Source organism: Mustela nigripes, chromosome 4, assembly GCF_022355385.1.
Source record: "Mustela nigripes isolate SB6536 chromosome 4, MUSNIG.SB6536, whole genome shotgun sequence".
Classification (NCBI taxonomy): domain Eukaryota; kingdom Metazoa; phylum Chordata; class Mammalia; order Carnivora; family Mustelidae; genus Mustela; species Mustela nigripes.
This window is the reverse complement of record NC_081560.1, coordinates 53,543,144-53,568,220: the sequence shown is the minus strand read 5'-3', so window position 1 is coordinate 53,568,220 and position 25,077 is coordinate 53,543,144. Positions and strand designations below refer to the sequence as shown.

Here is a 25,077-nt window from a genome sequence, read left to right as displayed (position 1 = left end):
TGAGTAGGGGGCGGGATATCCTGAGACAACAAGTTTGGCTGTATGGAGGGCCTACCGGCAGCGAGCCGGAGCTAGAACGCCGAGAGAAGGAGCACCGGAGAATCCAAGGGAGGAAAAGAAAAGCGGCTGAAAGGATAACCCCGAGAAAGGGGGTGGAGAGGAGGCGGCCCCAGCGCCCCGGCCCCCGGCAGGTCGGCGGCCAATCCGCTGGGGGAAGGGGTGGAGAGTCGGCGGCTCCGGCGGAGAGAGGCCGAGGGGGGTGGGGAGTCGGCCGGGCTCGCACCGCCCTGGCCCCGCCCCCGGCCCGCGCCGCCGCCCGCGCCGCGCGCCGCCGCTGTCAATCAAGGGCGAGTCAGCCGGGCTCGGGCGGAGAGAGGAGCTGCTACGCCACAGCCCAGCGGCGGCCATTCGCGGAAAAAGAGGCAGAGCCTGTGCCAGCTACAGCCTCCTCCGAGCCACCGCGGGCGGGCGGGACCGGCCTCTCCTCCCGCCTCGCCCCCACCCCCACCCACCTCTATCCCTGTGTCTCCGTCTGAGGGTTTGTCCTGTTAATGCGGGATGAGCGGTACGTATTCTCCACCCCCCTCGGTCTCCTTCACCGCCTCCCTCCCTCCCTCCTTCCCCAGACCCTGCTCGCTTCTCCCCCCTCCCCCGGGGCCGCTGAGATGCTTTAAGGGGAGGAGGAGAGGAAGGGAGGGTATCAGGGGGTGGGAAGGAGGGTTGTGTTTTGTCTTAATGTCTGAGAGAGAACAACCTTCTGGGTGTTGCTCTGGAGCGGATGGGTCGGGTTTCAAACCACGTTTTGTGATATCCCCCTCCTCCCTTCCCTCCTTCTCCCCCACCCCCTGCCGGTGTGCGTGGATCGCGGGTTTATGGAGATTAATGTTCAGGGGGAGGGGGAGAGAGGTGGGGGGGGGAAGACGAATAATAATAATCCTAATAACCTGTTGTCGTTGGCCGCGGGGGGGGGGGTTTGTTGCAGATCAGAAGAAGGAGGAGGAGGAGGAGGCGGCGGCGGCAGCGGCAGCAGCAGCGGCGATGGCTACAGAAGGAGGGAAAACCTCTGAGCCAGAGAATAACAATAAAAAACCCAAAACCTCAGGCTCTCAGGTAAAAGCAAACATATAAAAAAAATTCATCACGAAACGTTAGGGGAGAGAGGGAGTTATGTCCTTTAATTGCCCAAAACTGAAGAACAGAATACAAATGTTCATCCACTCAAAGCATCTTTCTGAGAGTGAGGAAGTTAAATTGTAAATTCATAAGATTTCACACGTTTGAGGGATAACGTTGATTAAAATTACACCAGGAACTCAGACTAGTAGAAAAGGGTGTGTATTTTCCCAAGGGCATTTTGAATTTATGAGAATATACTTGAAGAAAGTTTGTTAGAAATTTCCTTTTATTTGAACTTTATATTACAGTATCTGCGTCCTTATTCTTGTCTTACTGCTTTTGTTACTATTTCTTTTTGATTTCTGTCACTTCCTAAGTTCTAAAACATAGAGCTGTCAAAATAAATAAATAAATAAACCCCCTTCCAACTACTAGCTCCACTAAATCCGCCCACTTTTTTTTCCCCCCTCTCCTTTACCATCTCATTTTTGGGTAGGACTCTCAGCCCTCTCCTCTGGCTTTACTGGCAGCTACTTGCAGCAAAATAGGGACTCCTGGTGAAAATCAAGCAACTGGACAACAACAAATAATTATAGATCCAAGCCAAGGATTGGTGCAACTTCAAAATCAACCACAACAGCTAGAACTGGTAACAACACAACTTGCTGGAAACACTTGGCAACTTGTTGCCTCCACTCCTCCTGCTTCAAAAGAAAATAACGTTTCTCAACCAGCTTCTAGTTCATCTAGTTCTTCCAGCAGTAATAACGGGAGTGCATCTCCTACAAAAACTAAATCAGGTAATTCTTCCACCCCTGGTCAATTTCAAGTCATACAAGTACAAAATCCAAGCGGTAGTGTGCAGTACCAAGTGATTCCACAACTTCAGACTGTGGAAGGCCAGCAAATTCAAATCAATCCAACTAGTAGTTCATCTCTACAGGATTTGCAGGGTCAAATTCAGCTCATTTCTGCAGGTAATAATCAAGCTATACTCACAGCTGCTAACAGGACAGCTTCTGGGAATATTCTTGCTCAAAACTTGGCAAATCAGACCGTTCCAGTCCAAATTAGACCTGGTGTTTCAATACCACTGCAATTACAGACCCTTCCTGGTACTCAGGCTCAAGTTGTAACAACCCTACCAATTAACATTGGAGGCGTGACGTTGGCTTTGCCAGTGATAAACAACGTGACTGCCGGAGGAGGGACTGGACAGGTTGGCCAGCCTGCTACTACTACTGATAGTGGGACTTCCAATGGGAGTCAGTTAGTTTCCACACCCACCACCACCACTGCTTCTGCCAGTACTATGCCGGAATCTCCCTCCTCCTCCACTACCTGCACAACCACTGCTTCAACATCTCTGACGAGCAGTGACACGTTAGTGAGCTCAGCAGACACGGGCCAGTATGCAAGCACATCAGCCAGTAGTTCTGAACGCACTATTGAAGAATCTCAAACACCTGCTGCTACTGAGTCTGAAGCGCAGAGCTCCAGTCAGCTTCAGTCTAATGGAATACAGAATACACAGGATCAATCAAATTCTCTTCAGCAGGTGCAAATTGTAGGCCAGCCTATCTTACAGCAGATCCAGATCCAACAGCCTCAGCAGCAGATCATTCAGGCTATTCCACCGCAATCATTTCAACTTCAGTCAGGGCAGACAATTCAGACCATCCAGCAGCAGCCTTTGCAGAATGTTCAACTTCAAGCAGTAAATCCGACTCAGGTGCTTATCAGGGCTCCAACTTTAACACCTTCAGGGCAAATCAGTTGGCAAACTGTACAGGTTCAGAATATTCAGAGTCTTTCAAATTTGCAAGTTCAGAATGCTGGGTTATCCCAACAATTAACCATCACCCCAGTGTCTTCAAGTGGTGGCACAACTCTTGCTCAGATTGCTCCTGTGGCTGTTGCTGGTGCCCCAATAACTTTGAATACTGCCCAGCTTGCATCAGTGCCTAACCTTCAGACAGTGAGTGTTGCCAACCTGGGTGCTGCAGGTGTTCAAGTGCAAGGAGTTCCAGTTACAATCACTAGTGTTGCAGGTAAGCTACTGCTGTCTTTTATCTATAACATTCTTTCATGCAGTTTTTAATAACAATTAGTTAAACTTTTTCTTTGCTAACTCTTAGGTTTGATATAGACCTCTGAAGTAAACATCGTAAGAAATCTAAAATCACTGGAATATTAATTGCCGTAACTTTTGCCATCAGTGTGACCCATTCACATCTGTACGTTTTAATACGAGGTTTTACGTGTGAAATTTGCTAGACACTTTTTTATAAATATATTCTTCCATGGAGCAAAACTTCCTAATTAGAGTCATAATTATCTTGTGTAATTTAGAGATTATATTTGAATACACTTGAACTCTTCAGAAAGAACTCTAATAAAAATGACGTTTACATCTTCTTTATAGGAAAGTAGGTTTAAAGCTGAATTAGTATACAGTTGTAAATCTGTTGAAGTTTTAATTCTACTTGGTAAAAAGGCTAACTTTTTCTTAAATTGGAAGTTCTGTTTCAGTGTCTTGTTGTTCGTGCTTTTGGGTTTTATTATACAGTGTTCTTTAAAAGTAGATGTTGATGCAGTTTTGAGATGCAATTGTTAAGTTACAAATTGATTAATTTTTATGTCTGCTTTTCTGCTAAAACCAGGATTTTCTCAGGATTTTTGAATAATTATTCACATATAAAATTATACTTAAATCTTATGGTGGTTATATTATTTATCGGTATTTTTAGTGTGAAGCTGTTGAAAAGCAATTAAAAATGAAAATAGTAGAATGTGGCTAATTCGAATTAATTGTAGTAAGGTCATTTTAAAACCAATTATAAAGGAGTTATTTGTTATGCATATGAAGTCATTTCTGAAGTATTTGGAAAATTAGTCTTACTAAGTATTTTAAATTTTCTTGATTTGTCTTATTTTACCTAATAATACCTTTTGTTTTCAGTAATTAAACATTTTTTACTGATTTTGGTTCGGTGAAAACCTAGTTGTGGTTTTAGCGCCTTTGATACTGTCAGATATGTTTAATCAAATATTTTTTATTTTTTATTTTTTATTTTTATTTTGATAAAGGAATAAACACATCACTTTTAATGACCTTTCTTGAAACAAGTTTCAGAAGAATTATGCAAGGGCTTTTGTTTTGTAGTTAATACCTAGAGTAGATGTATATATTTATAATTGGATGTTGCCAGATAGAGTTCTCTGATAATGAAGAACAGAGATTATGTGTTTTATTTAGATGCCCATTGCCTCTAAACTAGTTCTATCCAGTAGACTTTTCTGTGATGTTGAAGTGTTGTATATCTTATCCAGTGTGTTAGCCACTAGCCACGTGCAGCTACTGAGCATTTAAAATGTGGCTCCTGAAACTGAGGAACTGACTTTTAAATTTATTTAATTTTAATTTAAATAGCCGCATGTGATTAGTGGCTTCTGTATTGCTAAAACAGTAACCTAATCAAAGTATTTTGTGTGTGGTACTTTTCCCCCTAAAGCTATTGCAGCACAATTTTAGAAGTATTTCTCTGGATTACAATCCATAGCTTGCTTTGTTCATTCTCTTTTCCTAAAAATTGACAGTATATTAAGTATTAATGAAAAATGTCTGTTTTTGTTTGGTTGGATGACAGTTTGCATTACCAAAAGTTATTTCACTTATATTTTTGATTTGCCCTTTACGCATTTGTGAATTATGATTAAGAGAATTGAATAATTTGTAATTTAGTTTAGGAATAGTTAATTTTTCTGTACTGTAATTGGTATCAGTTACAACCCAGAGTTTCCCCCCTTAACCATTGTGAGGGTAAGTCATTGATAGGAATGTGGTTTTCTGACTACCTAACTCAGATTTACTTGAATGATGCATTGTTAGGAAGGCAGGATCCACTTTCTGGACCTGTAACTTTTGGGGGTGTGGTCAAGGAATTTGCTTTTCATACAAACTTTCCAGGTCATTCTAAATCTCACTGAAATTTGAGAACCAAGGATCTGGACATCAGTAGTGAACTCTAAAGCAAAATATGGCAGCAGATGGGTGTTGGAGCTAGTTCATGTGTGCCTCATAGAATGGATTTTTGATGGCAAAGAGAACTTAAGAGTTATTATTTCACAAGCATATATTGACTAGCCACATGCTGCGCACTCCCAATAGGTATGTTTAGTCTTCATTTTCAGAGCTAATATTTTTTTATTTTTTTATTTAAGAAGTTTAAATTATTTGGGTATTACTGAGTATTTTAGGAGATTTAAACTTTACCTAGTTGATTTTTTTTTTCTCCTGAAACCAAAGATTTTAAATTTTGTTGATGTTAAAGAGTTTATGTTCTAATAGGTATGCTCAGTCATTTTAAGAAGATAGCCATGTTATAAAGACCAGAATTGTACTAACTTCTACAAGTCAGTGCAATTAATCTGGTCCTAGTTGCTCATAGATTTTTACCTTACTGTTTAGTATAGTAAGTGTTTGACAAATATTTGTTTGCTGAATAAGGTGTAGAAGGTGATGGAGAAGATAGCAGTTTGGAATTGGGAGCAGTGCCCTTGGAGTGGTTTTAATGAAGCTGATTAAATGGCTCTATTTTCATTAATTTCTTTTGGCTTTGAGTTTTTCATACATTAAGAGTGGGATACCAGGTACTTTACTCTCTCTAGAAGAGGGAGAATGAGCAATAAATGTCCATATATCTCTTTTATAAATGAGCCCTGGAAGTTCTGAGCTTTTACTTTATGTCCCCACCTTTTGGTACTTTTTGATTATTTTATGTGTCTATTCCTTCCCCCAAATGATATTATTTAATTTTGTTTAATGGAAGATTTTTGCTTTAAATAGTTATGACAACCATTAACCAGACTTGAAAAAAAATTATTAATAGCTGACTTTGAGAGAATGTAACAGTGGGCTGTAAGTTATCATGCATCCTCATGTCACTCTTCAAGAGATATGGAAAGGGTCTGGATGATATGGACAGGAAAAACAATTTTATATGGTAATCAAATGAAACCAGTTCTTGAAGCTAAGGAGCTTCATACTTGATTTTATGAAATGAGAATGTTAGTGACAACCTAGGGGGAGTCTCTTTCCTTGATAATGAATTCCACATAATGTGTTTTTGTGATTTGGTCTCCTCTCAGAATTCTGACTTCCAGGCTGAGTATCTAGCATTTAATTAGTTGGAATTGTAGTAGGAACTAAGTACATGCTCCCCCTACATACTTAGGGTTTATTCCTTACTGCGATTATGAGTTTGACTGTGACTGAAGGAAAAGCAGAATTCCCTTTTTAAGAACAAAGGTAACATCGTACTGCTGGTTTAAGAACATCCTTTGTTTTAATTGATGAAAGATTTTTGCTCTAAAAGAACTACCTGTTTGCACAGTGTACTCGGGTAGCTAACGAGCCCTAAATAAAACGAACTTAAGGAGTTATATCTCCTTAGTTAAAGAATTAGAACATGGAGGGACCATTGATACCTAAATCTGTAATTAACTTGCACTGACTGAGGATTTGATTTGGTTTTGGCTTTAATTGTCATCTGTCGTGACAGATCATGCTTTTGGTTGATGGATGGATATTTCTTTCTTTTCTTTCTTTTTTTTTTTTTTTTCCATTTCAGTGGCAGTTCACATTTTTAGGCTAATTCCTATGCAGAGGAAGTTCAAACTCAAATATGTTGCTGGCCCTTCACAAACTTGACTATCTAACCTTTATTTTGGGGGGATTTAAAGTATGAAACCTGGGGATGTAGCACAATCAGGAAAGGAAAGCCAATTCTTCATAATTAGGGAAAATGGGGGCCAAACAAAAGAAAATGGGGGCCAAAGAAAATAATTGACATTTGTATTTAATTTAGAAACCTAACAATTTAGTAGAATTAGCTTCTTACACCAGACTTTTACAGAGCTACTAAAAGTAGAAATTGGCTAGAATTTTAGTACTAATATGATTTTTCGTAGCTATATATGTTAATTTGGGTTTTCTTAGTAGGCATCTTAAAATAATGTACACGTGTTGTACATATATACAGGTACATAAACATATATGTGTGTTTGTGTTTGTAACGATACAAATACCTCCTTTGTTTGGTTGTTACTTCTGTTTTTAAAAAAAGTCAGGTGTGCTCTTAAATTTTATTTCTTTAAAATCTTATAGCACTGTTTGTTACATATGGAATTTGTTATGGAGAACTTGTATCTTGTACCCTAAGTAATTTAGATTCTGAATTAACAAATTGGTTTTTACCCATTAGATGATGTAGGGCATGTAACATTTGTTGATGATGTAACAATATCATTACCAATTTTTAAATTTTTCACAGAAGATGAAAACATATCCATTGTAAAGCTACATTAATTTTTAGAATGGCACCTTTGAGAAGGATTTCAGGATAGAGAGAGGTGCAGAGGAAAATAAGAGTTTTAATTATGTTTTTTGAATCTGAATCAGGGAACAATATAATAAGTAATACTTAAGGATATTGGAACGCACATAAAAGCAAGTTGAAGAGGAAAAAGAAGGAAGCTTGATTAAGAAGGACGATGGGGGAAAAAAAAGAAGGAAGATGGGGGAAAGTGCTGTACATTCTTATGTGCATTCTTAAATAACAGATTTACAGGATGACAGAATTTTAGTTTGAAAGTATCGTTGAGTTTACTGCTCACAAGTTGTAGCCTTTTGGTATCGCTGCTAAAGTCTCTTTATAAAGGAATTTTGTATTTTATTTTTCTCTTATTAAGTAAGAGCAGAAATACGGATCAGAGGTTCTACAGCACTACATGAAGTACTTGGGGATGACATAGTAATAATTGAGGGGGTATGGATGGGCTCTTCTATACTCTTAGTTTTAAGATTGGCTGTTCATAAAGCCTGTCAGTTTGCTACCTAATGAATGAGCAGATGTGGCAAAGGGAAGCCTGTTGAACCACAGATTGCTTATGTATGTATGTGGTGAGATAAGAACTTAATGAAATTGTAGTTAACTAATATAATTTAATGGTAATTGAGTGTCTCTTCCCCTCCCTCATTCCTTAATGGTATTTTAGAAATGAAGAAACTGAAGCCCAGAAAAGTTCAATTTCTTGTACTTTTTGGCAGAGTGACGACTAGAATCTTGACTGCTACTCCAGTTGTCTTTCTGCTATATTGCTGGCTTTGTTAACCAGTCTTTTGCTAGTAAACAAGTAAATGTAGTTGAAGTTTAGGGACCAGAGAGTATCTTGACTTTGTCTTTTCCAGGTGGACTGTGTCTGTTGTCACTGGATATTCAGCTTTAGTAATTTGGATATAGTGTTGGTAAAGGCACAATTCCCTAGATCTCCTTGTTACTGAGCTTAATGGTGGAGTCTTAGTGGTATTATTTCGTCCTTTCTTGAAAGAGCAAATTCAGAACTAATGAGATTAGTAAATTCTATATGTAGGTAAGCACATCCTCAGGCTCTCCAGATACTGAATCTTGTCCCAAACTATATTTGGAAATGGCTTTTTTTTTTTTTTTAAACGAGACTCGTGGAGGAAGAAAGCAAACATTTATTATTTACCTTAGAGTGTGTTAGGTGCTAAGATAGGTATTTTATATTATCTCATTAAAACCCACAATATCTTTGTAAGATGGTCTTACTGTGCCTATTTTACAGATAGCCTCATGAACTTTAATTTCTTTGAGAAAATTTGCCCTCCAGTAAGTGGTAGAACCATGATTTAAAGTCATCTGTGATCCTGAGGTTTTTGTTCAGGAGACATAAGGTAGAAGGATGAGTTCACAGGTAAAAGCTATTTTTTATCCTTTTGTGTCTGATATGTCCTTATATCCCATAAAGGTTGGAAACAGAAATGTTGACTATATGTAGTTAAAGTTTGTTCTAGTCCTAACATTCTGTGGCGCTGACAGACAATTATGACTAAAAGTAGTTAAATGGTGAATAGAAACTGTTGTGGCTGCATGGAGAGCTCTGTGTTAAACTCACATTTTAAAATACTATATGTGGAAGGTAGAAGGAAGGACATAGGATTAAGAATGAAAACAAAGAGCAGCTTGACATTTTAAGAATAATGTCAGGAAAGGGGCACCTGGGTGGCTCAGTGGGTTAAAGCCTCTGCCTTCAGCTCAGGTCATGATCCCAGGGTCCTGGGTTCGAGCCCCACATTGGGCTCCCTGCTCAGCAGGGGGCCTGCTTCATCCTCTCTCTCTCTCTCCTCTCTGCCTGACTCTCTGCCTACTTGTGATCTCTGTCAAATAAATAAATAAAATCTAAAAAAAAATTAATAATGTCAGGAAAGCAGAAACTATAATAAAGTAGGCTTTTAAAATAAGTAAGGTTTCAGATCACAGCAAAAGACACTGCTTGAGCAAAATGGTGCAATATGAAGAAAAGACAGAGATGCTCCATTATGCTTCTGTTAACCAGTAAGGAAAATGCACTTCCAGCTGAAATGACTAGACTTGTAACTCACTGAGATTATTTGCCCAAGGTAAGTAAGGAGATAAGGGACATTTAGTTGCTTTTTGGATCCAGAATGATCCAGATAGATGACATCCTTGGGTCAGAAGGAACTTTCAAATTCAGTTTCAAGCTGGTATACATAACTTAAAAGCTATGCAACATGGAAAAAATGAGCATGAATTAAATACCTCACTTTTTGAAAACAATCTCTATTGCAGACAGATGAATTTGATAACATCTTTAACAAAGTCCCTGAGTGGATTATCCAGCAGTTGGTTTCTGAGCATTTAAAAAAGATTTCAGGGATCACTGGGAACTCTTATGGGTTCACTAAGAAAGTATGTTTATATATTCTTCCTCTAGGGTGTCCAGAGGTGTATAGAAAAGAAATAATGGCACCACAGTGTATTTTGATTCCAGCGTTGATAGTCATGATTTCTTTAAAGGCTCATTCATACCTGGTTGCTCAGTTATGTGAAAAATGACTGTCTACTTTAGTAGAAGTCATTGGTGTTACATAAGGTTCTATCATTGATACAGTCCTGTTGAATATTTTTTACAAATACTATAGTGAAAATGGCCTATTTAATGAATTTAAAGATGAGGCAAAGCTGGGAGACTTTGTTAATAATTATGATGGGGATAGACTTGAGATTTGAAGTGATTCTAATACTTTGGAATGCTGGGTCAGAATTAGCAAGATAAATACAATAGATCCTCTGTTTAAAGGGGTAGGGAAAATTGTATACCCACAAGATGAAAAACCTAGGTTGGCAGCAGGACATGTGAAGGTGATTTAGGATTTATTGGCTTAATATGAACTAAGTAGAGTAAAGCTCCTCCTTTACTTTGTGTTTGTGAGACCATTTTTGCAATATTGTGTTCATTGCTAGGTGTGGCACATTTTAAGTGAGACACTGACAAACTGGCAAGCATATCAAGAGAGATTCCTGGAATGCAGAGTGTGGAAAACATTTCATTAGCAATAACTTAAGAGTGAGGGGTTTAATTGTTAAAACAAGAGAAAGTGTGACCACTGTCTGCCTTTTTTTTTTTTTTTAAATCTGTTTTGCTTGGCCTGGGAAACCAATAGAATATGTATATTACACACAAGGACTAGTGCTGAAAATAATGAAAGGGTTTGTTTCAGAGAGTAGTGCTTTTCCTGTTTTAGATGCTAGATGTCCATCTATCAGAGACACTGCAGAATATAGAAGAATTTCTTGTATAGAAAGTTTGATTAGGTAAACTGTAAGTCTCCTAATCTAAAATTGAAGATTCCGTGAATATTTGATTATATGGTCCTATTCTGGGTATTTCCATCCAGCATATGGTGAGAGGTCTCTGTCTTAGTTAAACTTACATGACTGGCCAAATATTTAGGGATTGGGGATGGTGTTAAGGGGCACATTTACAATTTTTCTTCCTATAGAGGAAGTATATTTAAGGTGAATTCTATTAAATAATAAGTATAATTTAATTCATAAGAGTACATTTCTGTTCTTCACTGTTAGACTTAACTGCATTCTTAGATGCTATTTTTCTATGTTACTTTGCACTTTCATTTGGTCGTGCCAGAGTATTAGTATTTTTAAACATACATTTCATTGTCCAACATTGATTTGTTTAAGATATTTTATCTCAATAGGTCTTGAACCATGTTATGTTTCTGATACTGTCAGCTTAGTATGAATGATGTGATTACTTTTTCTTTAGTGAAATTGGAGAGAGTTTGGAAAATCTAGGATCCTTAACAGTGTTCAAACTCTGGAAGCACTCATAGCTTCGAATTTGTTAATTTACCCTATGAAGTGAACAGATCCAGTATCTCTTACTTTTTGGCTCAGAATATCCAGGACGTAGGTGTTTCTTAAAAAATTATGCAGAAAATACTAAACCCATTAGGCACTGTGTGTTGAAGTATTTTCATATCAAAATAAAATCACAGCATTCTACAATCCATTGCTAAAATAAAAAGGAGAAAGGCTTAAAAACAGTCATTTGAGACTTGAGACCTGTTTAAATAGAAAACGTATTAACTGAGTATGAAGGTTCTCCTTTCCTTAGGTATGGTAATAAAGTTAGGAGTAGGGACTGTTTTATCGGAGAGGTATGGTTCAAGTAGTAGGTTTATTCCTACTGCAGGCATCTGTACTGAGAGGCTGCCTAGAAGACAGGTATTTTGTGTTCTAGGTGATAGTTAGGTGTGGCTGAAAGAGGAAACAGGAGAGGCAGAAGAAAAACAAAGTTTATTATACTCACATATGCTAGAGAGACTGTCACTGTACACTGAGAGGGGATCGCATCAGAGGGAGTGCCAAGGGAGCTGGCTCAGCTAAGCAGGTGGGGAGCAGAGAGGGAGGACCCATGGGCATATGCTTTTTTGGGCCGGGGGAGGTCAGGATGGAGTACACAAGAAAAGGCATGAAGGGATTTCATTTAAATGTTACTAGGTCACAGTCAGGGGAAGGTAAGAATGGAAACCATGTGGCAGGAGGCCCCCTTCCCATGCTGGTGCACGTGATTGCCTGGGCTGGGTGCTTACAGCTTGCTTGAGAAGATGTAAATGCTGCAGTAAAACACTTTAAAATTTATAGTACAACAGGACTAGGACTTAGAACTCCTAAATTTTTGCTCAGGTGCTGCTCCCCGTAAGCTTATCCATCCTGGGCAAACATGTTAAAATTGGAGTTTTGTCCTTTTCTCATTTGTAAGTTAGTGGTACTAATTCCCTTTTTACCTCATAGAGTTACAAAGATCATTTGACATAGTATGTACAAAAAAGGTTTGAATATTCTAAAGAAAATTGTACAGTTGACCCTTGAGCAGCGTGGAGATTAAGGGTGATGACCATCACATAGCTGAAAATTAGCATGTAACTTTTGACTCCCCCCAAACTTAACTACTAATAGCCTATTGTTGCCTGGAAGCCTTAGCTATAACATAGAGTCACTTAACACTGTTTTTTATGTCGTATGTATTATGTATACTATATTCTTAAAGTAAACAAAGAAAATTCTTAAAGTAAAAAAGAAAAAATCATAAGGAAGAGAAAATACAGTGGGAGAATGAGTAGTTTTAGATGTGGATATTAGTTTGAGTTAAATATCAGATACAAAAGAGAAGGTTGTATAAATGGACTATCAGAAACCTTTGAAGTTCAGCTAAGGATGGAGAGAAGTGTATCTATAGGTAAAAAAAAATGTGATTCATTGTAGAAGAGCTAAGTGTCTGCTGCATGCTCTGTGTTAGACTCTGAAAGTACTCACGTGTCTTAAAAAGGTGCTCATGTGGGGAGGTGAGGCTTACATGTGTGAAACAATTACAGAGCAGCTACAATTGCATGTGAAAGTTTATACTTAAATACTGGGCTTTGAGATGGAAAACAAGTTACAAGAATTTGGAGACAGCTGAGATCAGTGGGTTGGAGTCAACAAGGAAGGTTTTCTGTGGTGAAGACTTGAAACATGCCTTGAAAATTGTTGTGGAAAGTGGACATTTGAGACTGACGACTGAGAGGTGAAGAGAGAATGTCTTGAGCTAAGCACCTGAACTTGAGATAAAAAGCATGAAGTCCTCAGGTGGAAGCACTAACCCAGCAAGTGGCGTTTTCTCATCTGTGCTCCTTAGTGTAGGTCTCAGAGAGTAGCTCAGAGTACCCCGAGTGAGCAGCCTGCCACCTCTGCTTCAGGGAAGTTGTGTGTTTATTGGACTGCTTCCTAACGTTTTGTTTGAAGAAATAAAAATAAGTTTGAAAAACAGTCTAGTGGATGGAAGGGTTTTGAATGGAAAGATTGGCAAAGCAAATGATACTATTAAAGTGTTCCTCTATAGATAAAAATGTGGAACAGTTAAAATCAGGAGGTCAGTTAAAAAAAAACACATTTTTGGAGTAATTTAGTTGTTGAATTCACAGTGGCCTTTAGAAACACTGGCAGTGAACTTGCTTAATACAGAAAACAGGTTGTCAAACTTCCCTTTAGTACTGAGAATGTTGACCTGAAATAAGTGGTAAGGGATTAGGCAAAAACATCAGGTTTGCTGGTTCTTTTTTTCTACTCCATACCAAGTATAGTAACAGGCATTCAGGAATTGAAGATGAAGTAAGACATGTTTGCTGCTCTCACAGAATATATTATCTGTTGCAGAGACATACTGTATTTTATTTCTTTGCTTCTAAGACGTACTTTTTTTTTTTAACATTTTAACATCTTTGAGATTGAAATGCATCTTATAGTCAAAGACATGTCATAATTTTATTAGCAGAATTTTTTTGTCCTTACAGTCATTTGCATCTAGGACTCAATGGGATGTGATGAATATATAGTTAATTACAACATAGCATTTGGTTTATAAAGGCTATGAGTAAGGTGTTCTAGAAGACCACAGGGAAAAAAAAATGGTTCTGCTTCTAGAGTTCCAGAAATGTTTTCATGGAGAGGGTTATAACTGAGCAAGGCCTTAATGGGTTATTGAAGTTTTGCCAGGTCAGGATGAAGAAGGCCGTTTTACATGGTTATGTTGGATTTTACATGAAGTTTGGAGGTCTGTTTAAGAAGTTCACTACAAATGTTACAAAATTCAGACTGGGATCAAGAAATATTAACACACATTAAAGGTCAATTGTAAACCGATGGCCGGGGCTGTGTCTTTTAACAGTATTTTTCAACTTGCACATTGATGAATATTGCTTGGTACCTTATAATCCTGATAATTGAACTAGGGGAAAGGACACAGGTAGAGAACTTTGATTTCCTATGAGAATGAGATCAATAGGTCCTTGAAATAGATTCAAGATACATATTTTAAAAAGGAATGAGAGGGTTTATATTCGTAAAAGGAAAATTGATTAGTAAAATGAAATAGAAGGAACTTATATCTGACTGTTTCATATGTTGTGGTAGATAGTTACAGGTGAGAATCTTAGCAGTGAAGGGAGTTTTAAGGAGAATCCAAAGGTATTTAAAATTTACAGGTTGTTTCTGTCCCTCTGAATTTATTATGTAGGTGCCTCAAAATGTAGCCAGAGAGGTTTTAGAATAGTTCTGTAAATAATGAGTCAAGTCACCATAGCTTTTTGTTCACAGAAGCGGAGCTGCTTTTGCACAGAAGTATAGGAACCAGATAGTGATCTGTGCTGTGGTAAGTGGGTACCTGTCACTGGTGTGGGGGTGGGAGAGGGGGTTGGAACATCCTTGTTTGCTTGTAGTTGAGGGTGCCTAGGCCAGGGAGCTGAGAAAGAAGAGGGAAGAAGAGTAGGTACATATGGTAACAAGTACTAACTGAATTTATATAGGAGAAATGATTATACTTAAAGTGGTTTGTAAGTCCTATACAGTTTCCCATACATTTAAATCTACATGTGAACCTATTTGAGATGTTAACATTTGACGGATATTTTTCAGAAGTGCCACAAATTATGATAATATGCTTGTTGAAGCAGTAATTTGATTATTTTAATTTTATCACAGTTGTGATTTTTATTAATGCAGTTTTACAAAATTAAAACACATTATATTTTTATTTCTAGAATTTCTCTCGTCCTTTGTTCTCATTGGCAGGATATCAGTACCTAAATTGATTCTTATTGTAGGGCAGATATATGGTTTTTGTAATATCTTGATAAACTTTTATCCATTTCATGAACTCTCAGCTAGGAGACTACATTCATAAATTTAGTAACTGGGTACTCAGCATCTGTATCGTGAGGCTTGATGTGTTCCTTATATGATCAAATAACATGGGGCTGAACTCCCTTTTCCATAATGTTCTAATGGGGAAAGAAATTAGTTCATTTTTCTTTTATGAATGAAACAAGTAAAAGGGTTCTTTAACTCTTACATTTGGCTCATATTTACTGCATATTTGTAGTGTGCCAGATACTGTATGCAGCACTTGATTTATTAACCCATTTACTCTTCAGAACACTGTATATAGTTAAGCATTGTGGTCATATCCAAAAACTAAGGCCTAGAATGGTAAATAACTAGGTCACATAATCTAAACTCTTTTTGTCTCTTTATGCACAGTGTACTTTGTCCATTACCGCTTAAATTGTCTCTCACTATATACTCCCCATGTTCTACAGTGTGTGTTTCCTGTGATCATTTGTGGAATTAATTCATTGTTTCTTATATGTCAAACACTGTGCTTAAACATTTTATGCATATTAACCCGTTTAATTTTTGCAATTCTATGAAGAAGGTAATGATGGTGACTTTAGTTTATATAATAGGAAACCAAGGCTATCAGAGGTTAATACCTTGGCCAAGGTTATGCACCCCATATGTTAGATGGCTACTAAGTGAAAGTACTTTTGATAAGGCTGGTCTGGGTGAACAGCACCATCACCTACCTTTACAGCGAAGCAATACTGTTTTAAGTAATTTACTGTAATTCGTGTAGTATATTCAGTAAGGCATTGATTCCTGTATCTTTAGCTGAGCACTCTACTCTTTAGGGGCACAGGGCATAAATGCCACACAGAGGATTAGGGGGGAAAAAAAGATTTTATTACTTTGTGTGTCCTATATTGATTGGGAATTTGAAGTTAGCAAGAACATTTCCTTTATTAACTATATGTGTACCATAAACAATTTTGAATGAGTTTTTTTTTTTTTAAACATTCTAAGAATATAAACTATAGAGGAGTCTTATATTTCGTTTTCACTAATACTTATGATACAGTAATACTGCAATGTATTAACAATATTTAATATGTAACATCACTATTTATATTAAGCCTTACTAAATACAATTAATATAGAGTAATTATTATATATATTAATTTTATGTTATTATACTGATAGAAAATTTGATAAAATTATCAGCTATATAAAAAAGTGTATGCTTTATGAGGCCTATATTTTCTGACTTGCTTCCTGATCAGCATGTGACATGTCAGTAGATAGGAATTTAATTTCTGAAGGTAATATTAAGAAATGACTTTAGGAGACCCAAAGACAATAAAAATTTTATGTGTTGAATTTGTGTTCTTCACATAATTCTTTTGTCATTTTTGTGTACCATTAGTTCAATTGACAGGTGCTTTAACTTTATTATTGTTGTCTAGTGGATAAATAATAATAAATAGTTGAATATCTGCTATTGTATACCAGACATTGTTCTAGGTGCTGGGGAAGCAAAACAGACATGTTCTGTAATCATGGGTTCTATTCTTTATTTTAGGTGAATTTTGTTTTATCTCAGTGTTAGATTATTGCTGTTTTTTAATAGATGAGGAAATCACAGCCCGGAAAGGTTAAATGATTTACCCAGTGTTGGAGAATTAGTGCATGGGCATATTGGGAAAAGAACCCAGATTCCATCTGGCTTCAAAACTCTTACTCCAGTTTAATCCTAAATCTTTGCAGCTAGGAAAATTAGTTTTTAGGAAAAGTTAAAAAAAATTTTTTTTCCTCTTTTTTGAAGTAACCACCTGGATGGCTTTGTTGGTTACACTTCTGCTTTCCGCTCAGGTCATGATCCCATGGTCCTGGGATCAAGCCCCCACTCTGGGCCCCCTGCCCAGTGGGGAGTCTTGCTTGTCCCTTTCCATCTGCTCCCCCCACCTCCCACTCGTGCTGCTCTCTCTGTCTCTCTTGCAAATAAACAAAATCTTGTTTAAAAACTAAAATGAAGGTGCACCTGGGTGGCTCAGTTGTTAAGCGTCTGCCTTCAGCTCAAGTCATGATCCCAGGGTCCTGGGATTGAGCCCCGCATCGGGCTCCCTGCTTGGCGGGAAGGCTGCTTCTCCCTCTCCTACTCCCCCTGCTTGTGTTCCCTCTCTCACTGTGTTGCTCTTAAATAAAGTCTTAAAAAAAAATACTAAACTAAAAGTAACTGGCAATGAAAATTAAAGACCAGTTTACGTTTTACAAGAGCTGGATAGATTCGAGTGAACTTATAGTCAATGAGAATGGAGTAAATTTAGTTTAGTCTCTTGATTTTGAAAAGATATGATTGAGTTCATTTTGCCTATCTCTAAGTTTGTGTGTGTGTACACATTTACATATATACATTCACTCGTAAACATTGAGTAAAAACTTCAGGAGATTATATTCTATATTTGTGGGCCTATTCTTCACCTTCCTTGTTCTCCCAACACTGTCTTTTAATTAAAGATACCAACTCATTTTGGGGTAGTTCTAAAAAATTAATGTGTACTTCCTCACACTCCCACCCCTACCCCAAATCACAAAGAAAACTTGATTGTTGAGATCAAATTATTCACAGCTTTCATGTGCTTTTAAAAAGATTCTCTGGTAGTTCTCTGAACAGGTAGTGATAACTATGTATAATTTTCAAACTGGAAGACAAAGGTGTTTCATTCCACAAGCAGTTTGATGAGCAGAGGTAACCATGATATATTTAAGAAAAGAGTTCTGTTGCTGGGTAGCAGATTAACTCTGCCACTAAATAGTTGTGTCACCTTTGAGAATGGAGGTCTTAGTTTTTTTTTTGTTTTGTTTTTGTTACAATGAGATGTTTGTTTATCTATGTATTTTGTAAAATAAGATATTTGAGATATTTTTTAGTGTTAAAATTTAAAAATTTTAAGCACAAGCATGTGAAAACCAAATTGAACTTAGATTTTATTTTATTTCAGTGAGCCAAGAGGAAAAATATCATTTTACTGTGTTTCTAGTTTTTAAGTCAAGTGATTAGTTTTGGGAGTAAAACTGTTAATGAGATAGGTCTGTATTTCTAAATATGTAAGGTTTTGTTTTTGTTGTGGCAGATTTTTGAAGCCAAATGTAATATTGAGTCTAATGTTGTTGTCCTTTAAAAAAACGTCAGTCATTTAAGTTTGAGTCATTATTAAGGATTTGCAGAATATTTAGAAAATGGTAAGCTACCATCCTTTTAAACTAAGCACATGCCTATCCTTCAGCAACAGCAAAAAAGAGGGCCAGGGCTCTATACCCTTGGGCATTCAGATTGCCATCTGGGAGCTCATCTGACTCCTCAAAATGCCCTTGCCAGTGGATATAGACATTAAAGATGCCTGGTCAGAGACCAGCTGCCCTTTAAGCCAGGGAGTATGCTTGCTTAGGACTGCGCTCTTCTGGCCAACAAGCAGAATAGATAGCCCTGTGAGAATAAATGTTGTAGCCACAGTTAACTTCACAGAGAGCTCCCTTGCCCAGTATTACCTCCTAACTTTTCTAAAAGCTAGATCCTTATCTTCAGACCAATGATTTTACTGCAGTCCTTGTTACCTCATGACTTAGACTTTTAGTCAGCCTGCCCCAGGGATAATAGAATCCAATCTAGAAATATAGAAGTAGAATAGTTAGGTGGATCTTTATATCTTAGTTTCAAAGGAGAAAACTTTTTACTGCCTGTTCTTGAAGGTGGAGGATATGACAGCTGATTTCTAGTCCAAAGTTGTCTCATAAGAGCAGAAGTATCTTCATCTGCTGGAACATTAAAATTTTAAGCTTAAAAGTGTTAGAGCAAGAAGAACACCATTCTCAGCCCCATTTTCAGCACAATTGGCTTTTAATAACAGATTCCAGTTGTTACCTTGTGAAGAAAGTACTTTAAATGCTGGATCATGCTAATGTCAAAATGCATTTGTAGGATGTCTCCTGTGGAGGTTTTTTTTTTTTTTTAAGGATGGAGGGGCAGAGGCAGAAGGAGAGAGAATCTCAAGCAGACTCTCTGCTGAGCTCAGAGGCTGATGTGAGGCTAGATCTATCTCTTGACCCTGAGACCATGACCTGAGCTGAAATCACGAGTCAGACAGTTAACTGAGTGAGCTACCCAGTGCTTTTTTTTTTTAATTAAATAGTGACAATATGGATTTTTCTTAAAAATTAGTTTCAAAGGCACTTATAATATTTGCTTGCTTTCATTTGGTAAGTTCATTTAAATTTTATGGAAACACTCAAAAGTATTTAGTTACTCCTGATTACTAAGAAATAAAAGGTACTTTGGAAATTATGTCTTAGGTTATGTGGGGTCGAGCACTCTACTATCGTACAGAAGTTTAAAACACACACACACACACACAGAGTACCCTCAAATACTGTTAAAAATACCCCAGTAAGTTATTTATGTTTTCTTTAGTTATTAAGAATCCTGCATGCTTTTCTGTGTTATTAGAGGCCATCGAGCAGTCAGTTCTCAATGGTTAGGTTAGCATTTTTTTCTACATGATAATACAGTAGCTTTCACTTAAAATTAAGGAGATGTTGTGAGTGCTGGTGAAAATAGCAATGGATAAGAATCAAGACCCGGCTCCGGTCCCCTGGTCTGCCAGTTACTGTCTGTGAGATGGTGATGTCCTTTAGCTCTCTTGAGCAATTAGTAAGCACCTGTAAAATGAAGACTGTGCCTATTGCACAGGGTTTTTCTGAGGATTAAATGGAATAATATGTGAAAATGTTTTTATAAATACCAAAGCACGAAATAGATGTAAAGTATTATTATTATTATAAATTTACCCTTATTCTTTTCTTCTAAATTAATAGTGTGTGTATTCAGCATTTTGCGGTCTCATTTTCTATTACAAGGTCATTTTTATATTTGTAGCATATAGTACAGTGCTAGTATATATGAGTGTTCAATAAATACCCAGAAGAAATGAGACTTCTCTGTTACCCAGCTTAATTGGATATGTTAACTGTGGTTTTATTTTCTGTATTCTCATGTTTTGACATCTGGGGCCTTGCTGCCTCTGGAAAGGACTGCTCCTTCCAGGATTAATCATTTCATAGAGATAGTAAACAACTAACTGCCTCTTGTATGTGCTTTTCAAATACCAACCAACCAATCCCCGATTTATCCTTTTTCGGCTCTCAGATTTCAGGCTACCCTCTACCTGCCCAGACCACCAGGATAGCCTCAGTGCCCCAGGGCCCTCTGAAATTATTCAAACTAGCCAATTCTAAACCTGTTTTCCCCTGTCTTATCTTGTCCTTCCTGTGTGAATCACAGTTAAGGCTCTTGTCCACTGGTCCCCCACTCCCTGTCTTGTAAATAATTCTGGTGTTTCCCTATGTGGCCCCCTGTGGCATGGCTTGCCCCCTCCTCTTGGGAATTGAACAACTGACTTTTCAAGGCCTTCTTCTCATCTACCAGCCTTACTATACCCACATTTTCTATTAACACGTTATATTTTAAAACAGTGAGCTCCTGATTTCTTTTATAATGCTTATAGCAAAGAATCTTATTAAGAAAATAGTATTGGGGGAATTGGAAGGGGAGGTGAACCATGAGAGACTATGGACTCTGAAAAACAATCTGAGGGTTTTGAAGGGGCGGGGGGTGGGAGGTTGGGGGAACCAGGTGGTGGGTATTAGGGCACGGATTGCATGGAGCACTGGGTGTGGTGCAAAAACAATGAATACTGTTACACTGAAAAGAAATTTAAAAAAGAAAGAAAGAAAAAAAATAGTATTGGGGTTCCTGGATGGCTCAGTGGGTTAAGCGTCCGGCTCTTTAGCACAGGTCACGGGGCGCCTGGGTGGCTCAGTGGGTTAAGCCGCTGCCTTCGGCTCGGTCATGATCTCAGGGTCCCGGGATCGAGTCCCGCATCGGGCTCTCTGCTCCGCGGGGAGCCTGCTTCCTCCTCTCTCTCTGCCTGCCTCTCTGCCTGCTTGTGATCTCTCTGTGTCAAATAAATAAATAAAATATTAAAAAAAAAAAAAAAGCGCAGGTCACAATCTCAGGATCATGAGATCTAGCCCTCTGTCAGACTTCTTACTCAGTGTGGAGCCTGCTTAAGATTCCCTCTCTCCCTCTCTCCCCTTCTCCCTGCTTAAAAAGAAAGAAAGAAAGAAATAGTATTAAAATGGAAGTTTTCTTTAAAAGTAACTTGAATATTCAGGATGATACTGAACTATATGTGCATGTAGGGAATGTGTGCCTCTGTATATATATATATACACACACACACAAATACGTATGTATGTGTATACAACTATTTTTAACCTCATTGGATGATGACAAATTCTCATTTCCAAGCTACCTTTACAGATCATCTTTGGTTCAGCTCGTATTTGTAAGTGAAAAAAAACCAAGGTCCAAAAGAGGTACATAGTTTACCCAAATCATACCTTTAGTTGTTGGCAAACCCCAGGTAACTTAGATCTAACTCTTTAAGGCTTAAATAGACATACAAGTTTTTTTATTAGAAAGAAAATTACAGGCAAATTTTTCTTCCCTTTCTCAGAGGAATAACGCCTTAATTTTGTTTTTCTCTTGTCCCAAGTGGCAATGGTTTGGTTGCTAAGTAATTGTTCCTATTGATACAGTTTTTTTAATCTAGCAAAAGTAAAACTTAATATATTTATTTAAATTTTATTTCATAAACTATTTTAATAGATATTTTATGTCCAGATCCATACGTTTTATGTCCAAAATTCACCGATTTTTCTATCTCTGCTCTTTTCTCCCCCCCTTAATTTTACTTTTGGTATTAGAGTCACAAACTTAGAAATTGTAATGGCCTTTACACTAGTAACTACTTTCTTTCTTTCTTTTTTTTGAAGATTTTATTTATTTATTTATTTGTCAGAGAGAGAGAGAGAGAGAGAGAGAGCGAGCACGTGCGAGTGCACAAGCAGGCAGAGCAGCAGGCAGAGGTGGAGAGAGAATCAGGCTTCCTGCCGAGCAAGGAGCCCGATTCTGCAGGACTTGATTCTAAGACCTTGCGATCATGATGTGAGCCGAAGACAGCGGCTTAACCAACTGAGCCACTCAGGCGTCCCTAGTAGCTACTTTTTTGTAAATATTTTCCAGTATTTGTACTTTTATGATACATTTGATTGGGTCAAATGATCATACTATGAATGAGATAATATGGGGAAGAATTGTTGAGAGTGGTGACTTTAACAAAGAATGGGTTAGGGCTTTTCATGGGTTTTTCTCTTAGCAGGGTTTTTTGTTTGTTTTCTTTCTTTTTTGCTTTTTGGTAAATATAATATTAAGAGGTAAGTCAACAAGATTTGGGATGAAATAGTTTCCTGCTGTGTTCGTTTTGCTGGATCTTTATATAAATACTGTATCAACTTTGGTTTTCCACATCAAAGAAACAAAGGATGGAAAGCGTGAGAGGTGACTTTAAATTGGTTCTCCATACAGATACTAGTGATAGTTCTCCATATTCTTAGAAAACTGAACAAAACGTAATTATATTGGAAGGTGAAATTGAGGTTAAATTAAGGAAGTATATTAAGTAATTGAACAAGATATAACTTACTGAGGAAGGTTTTGAATTTGCCCATGGAAATCTCGTATTCTTACTACCTTCTAGCTTGTTCTAGAATTGGATGTCACCTGCTCCACAGGGATCTTCTAATTTTCTGAATAAGAGAAATTATACTTTTTATCCTAGAGTAAAGCACTTAGCAACTTTTTATAGTATGACCTTAAATCATGGAGGAGTGATCTAGAATAATCTGGTTCATTTGGATTTTCAAAAAAATGTTCCATTCCTTGTCAGATTTCCTTTCTACCCTTTTCTTGCCAATCCTTGTACCTGATCTAGAGGCCCTGAGATGCTCTTACTGCCAAAGCTTTTGGTTTTTGTAATGGCAAACAGTTTGGGATGGGAAGGTAACTAAGTTATGGTCCACCATGCTACTTCTGATAGCACTGTGATCATCTTGGCTTCCTCCAGTGTGCATGGATAATGCCTTGCATATAGTTGGTATTTGGTAAATATTTATAATTCTTCTAAAAAAATTGCTTTAATGATTTGATTTCATTTTCCCTAAGTATATGGGCATTCTTTAAAATTTTGTCAGTTATTTCAAGGACTGATACTTATTTTTATTTCACTTGTAATGTACAGAAACTTTGAATTTCACCTTTTGGAATGCTTTGCCTTTTTTGTTAGTTGAATAAAAGATAATTATTTGGGGGCACCTGGGTGGCTTAGTTGTTAAGCGTCTGCCTTCAGTTTGGGTCATGGTCCCAGGGTCCTGGGAGCTAGCCCCGTATCAGGCTCCCTCCTCAGTGGGAAGTCTGCTTCTCCCTCTCCTACTCCCCCTGCTTGTGTTCCCTCTCTTGCTGTGTGTCTCTCTCTCTGTCAAATAAATAAATAAAATCTTTTAAAAAATAATTATTTTATTAATCCTTTGATAGTATTAAAAAATATCAATATTCTGTTACTGTAAAATCCTCTGAATTTATATAATACGTATCAGTTTTAAATTGACCTTGTGTTTTATAACTGCTAATAATAGTTAATGTTAAATAAGTTTTTTCTTGTGTTTTAGCATTATAGTTCCTTTTTGTACTAAGGCATTAGATCCTCAGCTGGACAGCTATACTCCAGATATTGAAATCAGTCAAAATTTACATTTTCTTATTGAGGATTTTAAAATCATTCACAGTTTTTTGTATATTAATTGAAATAAAAAATTTTAATATGGTACAATTCTGGTAGCCTTCAAAAGAACCTAACTTAAGAACTTTTTAGGCTAAGAAATAATTAAATGCTTTTTTCCCCAAGCTGTTCTCTAGAAGTTTATATGGTGTTTACTAGGTCTAGAAATGAATGTGTTCCTTTCCTTTTCAGAATCATCAAGGATATTTTTTTTTTTTTTAAGATTTTATTTATTTGATAGAGAGATAGCAAGAGAGGGAATACAGGCAGGGGGAGTCGGGGAGGGAGAAGCAGGCTTCCCGCAAAGCAGGTAACCCGATGCGGGGCTCGATCCCAGGACCCGGGGATCATGACCTGAGCCAAAGGCAGATAATTATGACTGAGCCACCCAGGCACCCCATCAAGGGTATTCTTTTATAATGGCAGAGTATTTTTTGATAATGACTAGATTATTACCTGTCCAGACTGATAGAGCACATTGAATTCTTCTGGGACAGCCAAATAGAAATATAAAATAATAAACTCCCTAATGTGATAAAGGGGAAAAGGATACAAATGTGATGCAATGTTTCTTCTTTTCAGTAGTTCTTTTACTTTATATAGTTTCTGTCTGTTGCCGTATAGCATTAAGCATTAAGTAAGCATGTATGTGGATAGAATCTTGAGATCTAATAATCTTAAATATGAGCAATTACTGAAATAAACCACTCATTGAAAAAACAGTAGTAGAGGTATTATAAATTCATTGTCTTCTGAGCTTTATTGTGATGGAGAAACTGAAAGGACAAAGTAGTTAAACTGAAGAGTTCTTATAACTTTTAAAGATTTATTTATTTATTATAAGAGTGACATTGTGGGGGGTGGGGGGTGGGGTGAAGAGCAGAGCAGGAGGAACAAGCAGAGCCTATGTGAAGCTTAGTCTCAGGTCTCTGAGACCATGACCTGAGCTACAACCAAGAGTAACTGACTGAGCGACCCAGGCACCCCTGGGTGTATAAGAGTTCTTATACCTTTTGAAGAGAAAATATAAAGAATATTTGTTAAAAGTATTAGGCTTTGACTGTAATTTTATGGGGAAGTGTATTTTTTCCTTGTCATACATCTTTATTTAAGTTAGTGTCTTCTATCAACTGCACAGTTGTCTTAACTTAAGGTTTATTTCT

The 25,077-nt window shown here is 37.4% G+C and overlaps 1 protein-coding gene across 3 annotated transcripts in view; it reads left to right on the top strand.

The window, feature by feature from the left end:
• Positions 1–349: 349 nt before the first annotated feature.
• SP4 (Sp4 transcription factor) overlaps positions 350–25,077 on the top strand; it is an 86,799-nt gene continuing 62,071 nt past the window's right edge. The window contains exons 1-3 of one of the 3 annotated variants that reach the window (XM_059396737.1): positions 350–565; positions 983–1,110; positions 1,613–3,167. In XM_059396737.1, the coding sequence (XP_059252720.1) occupies positions 559–565; positions 983–1,110; positions 1,613–3,167 (1,690 nt within the window). In that variant the 5' untranslated portion in view covers positions 350–558. The remainder of the gene's footprint in view (positions 566–982; positions 1,111–1,612; positions 3,168–25,077) is intronic. The other 2 variants (XM_059396736.1, XM_059396735.1) reach the window with 2 other exon arrangements.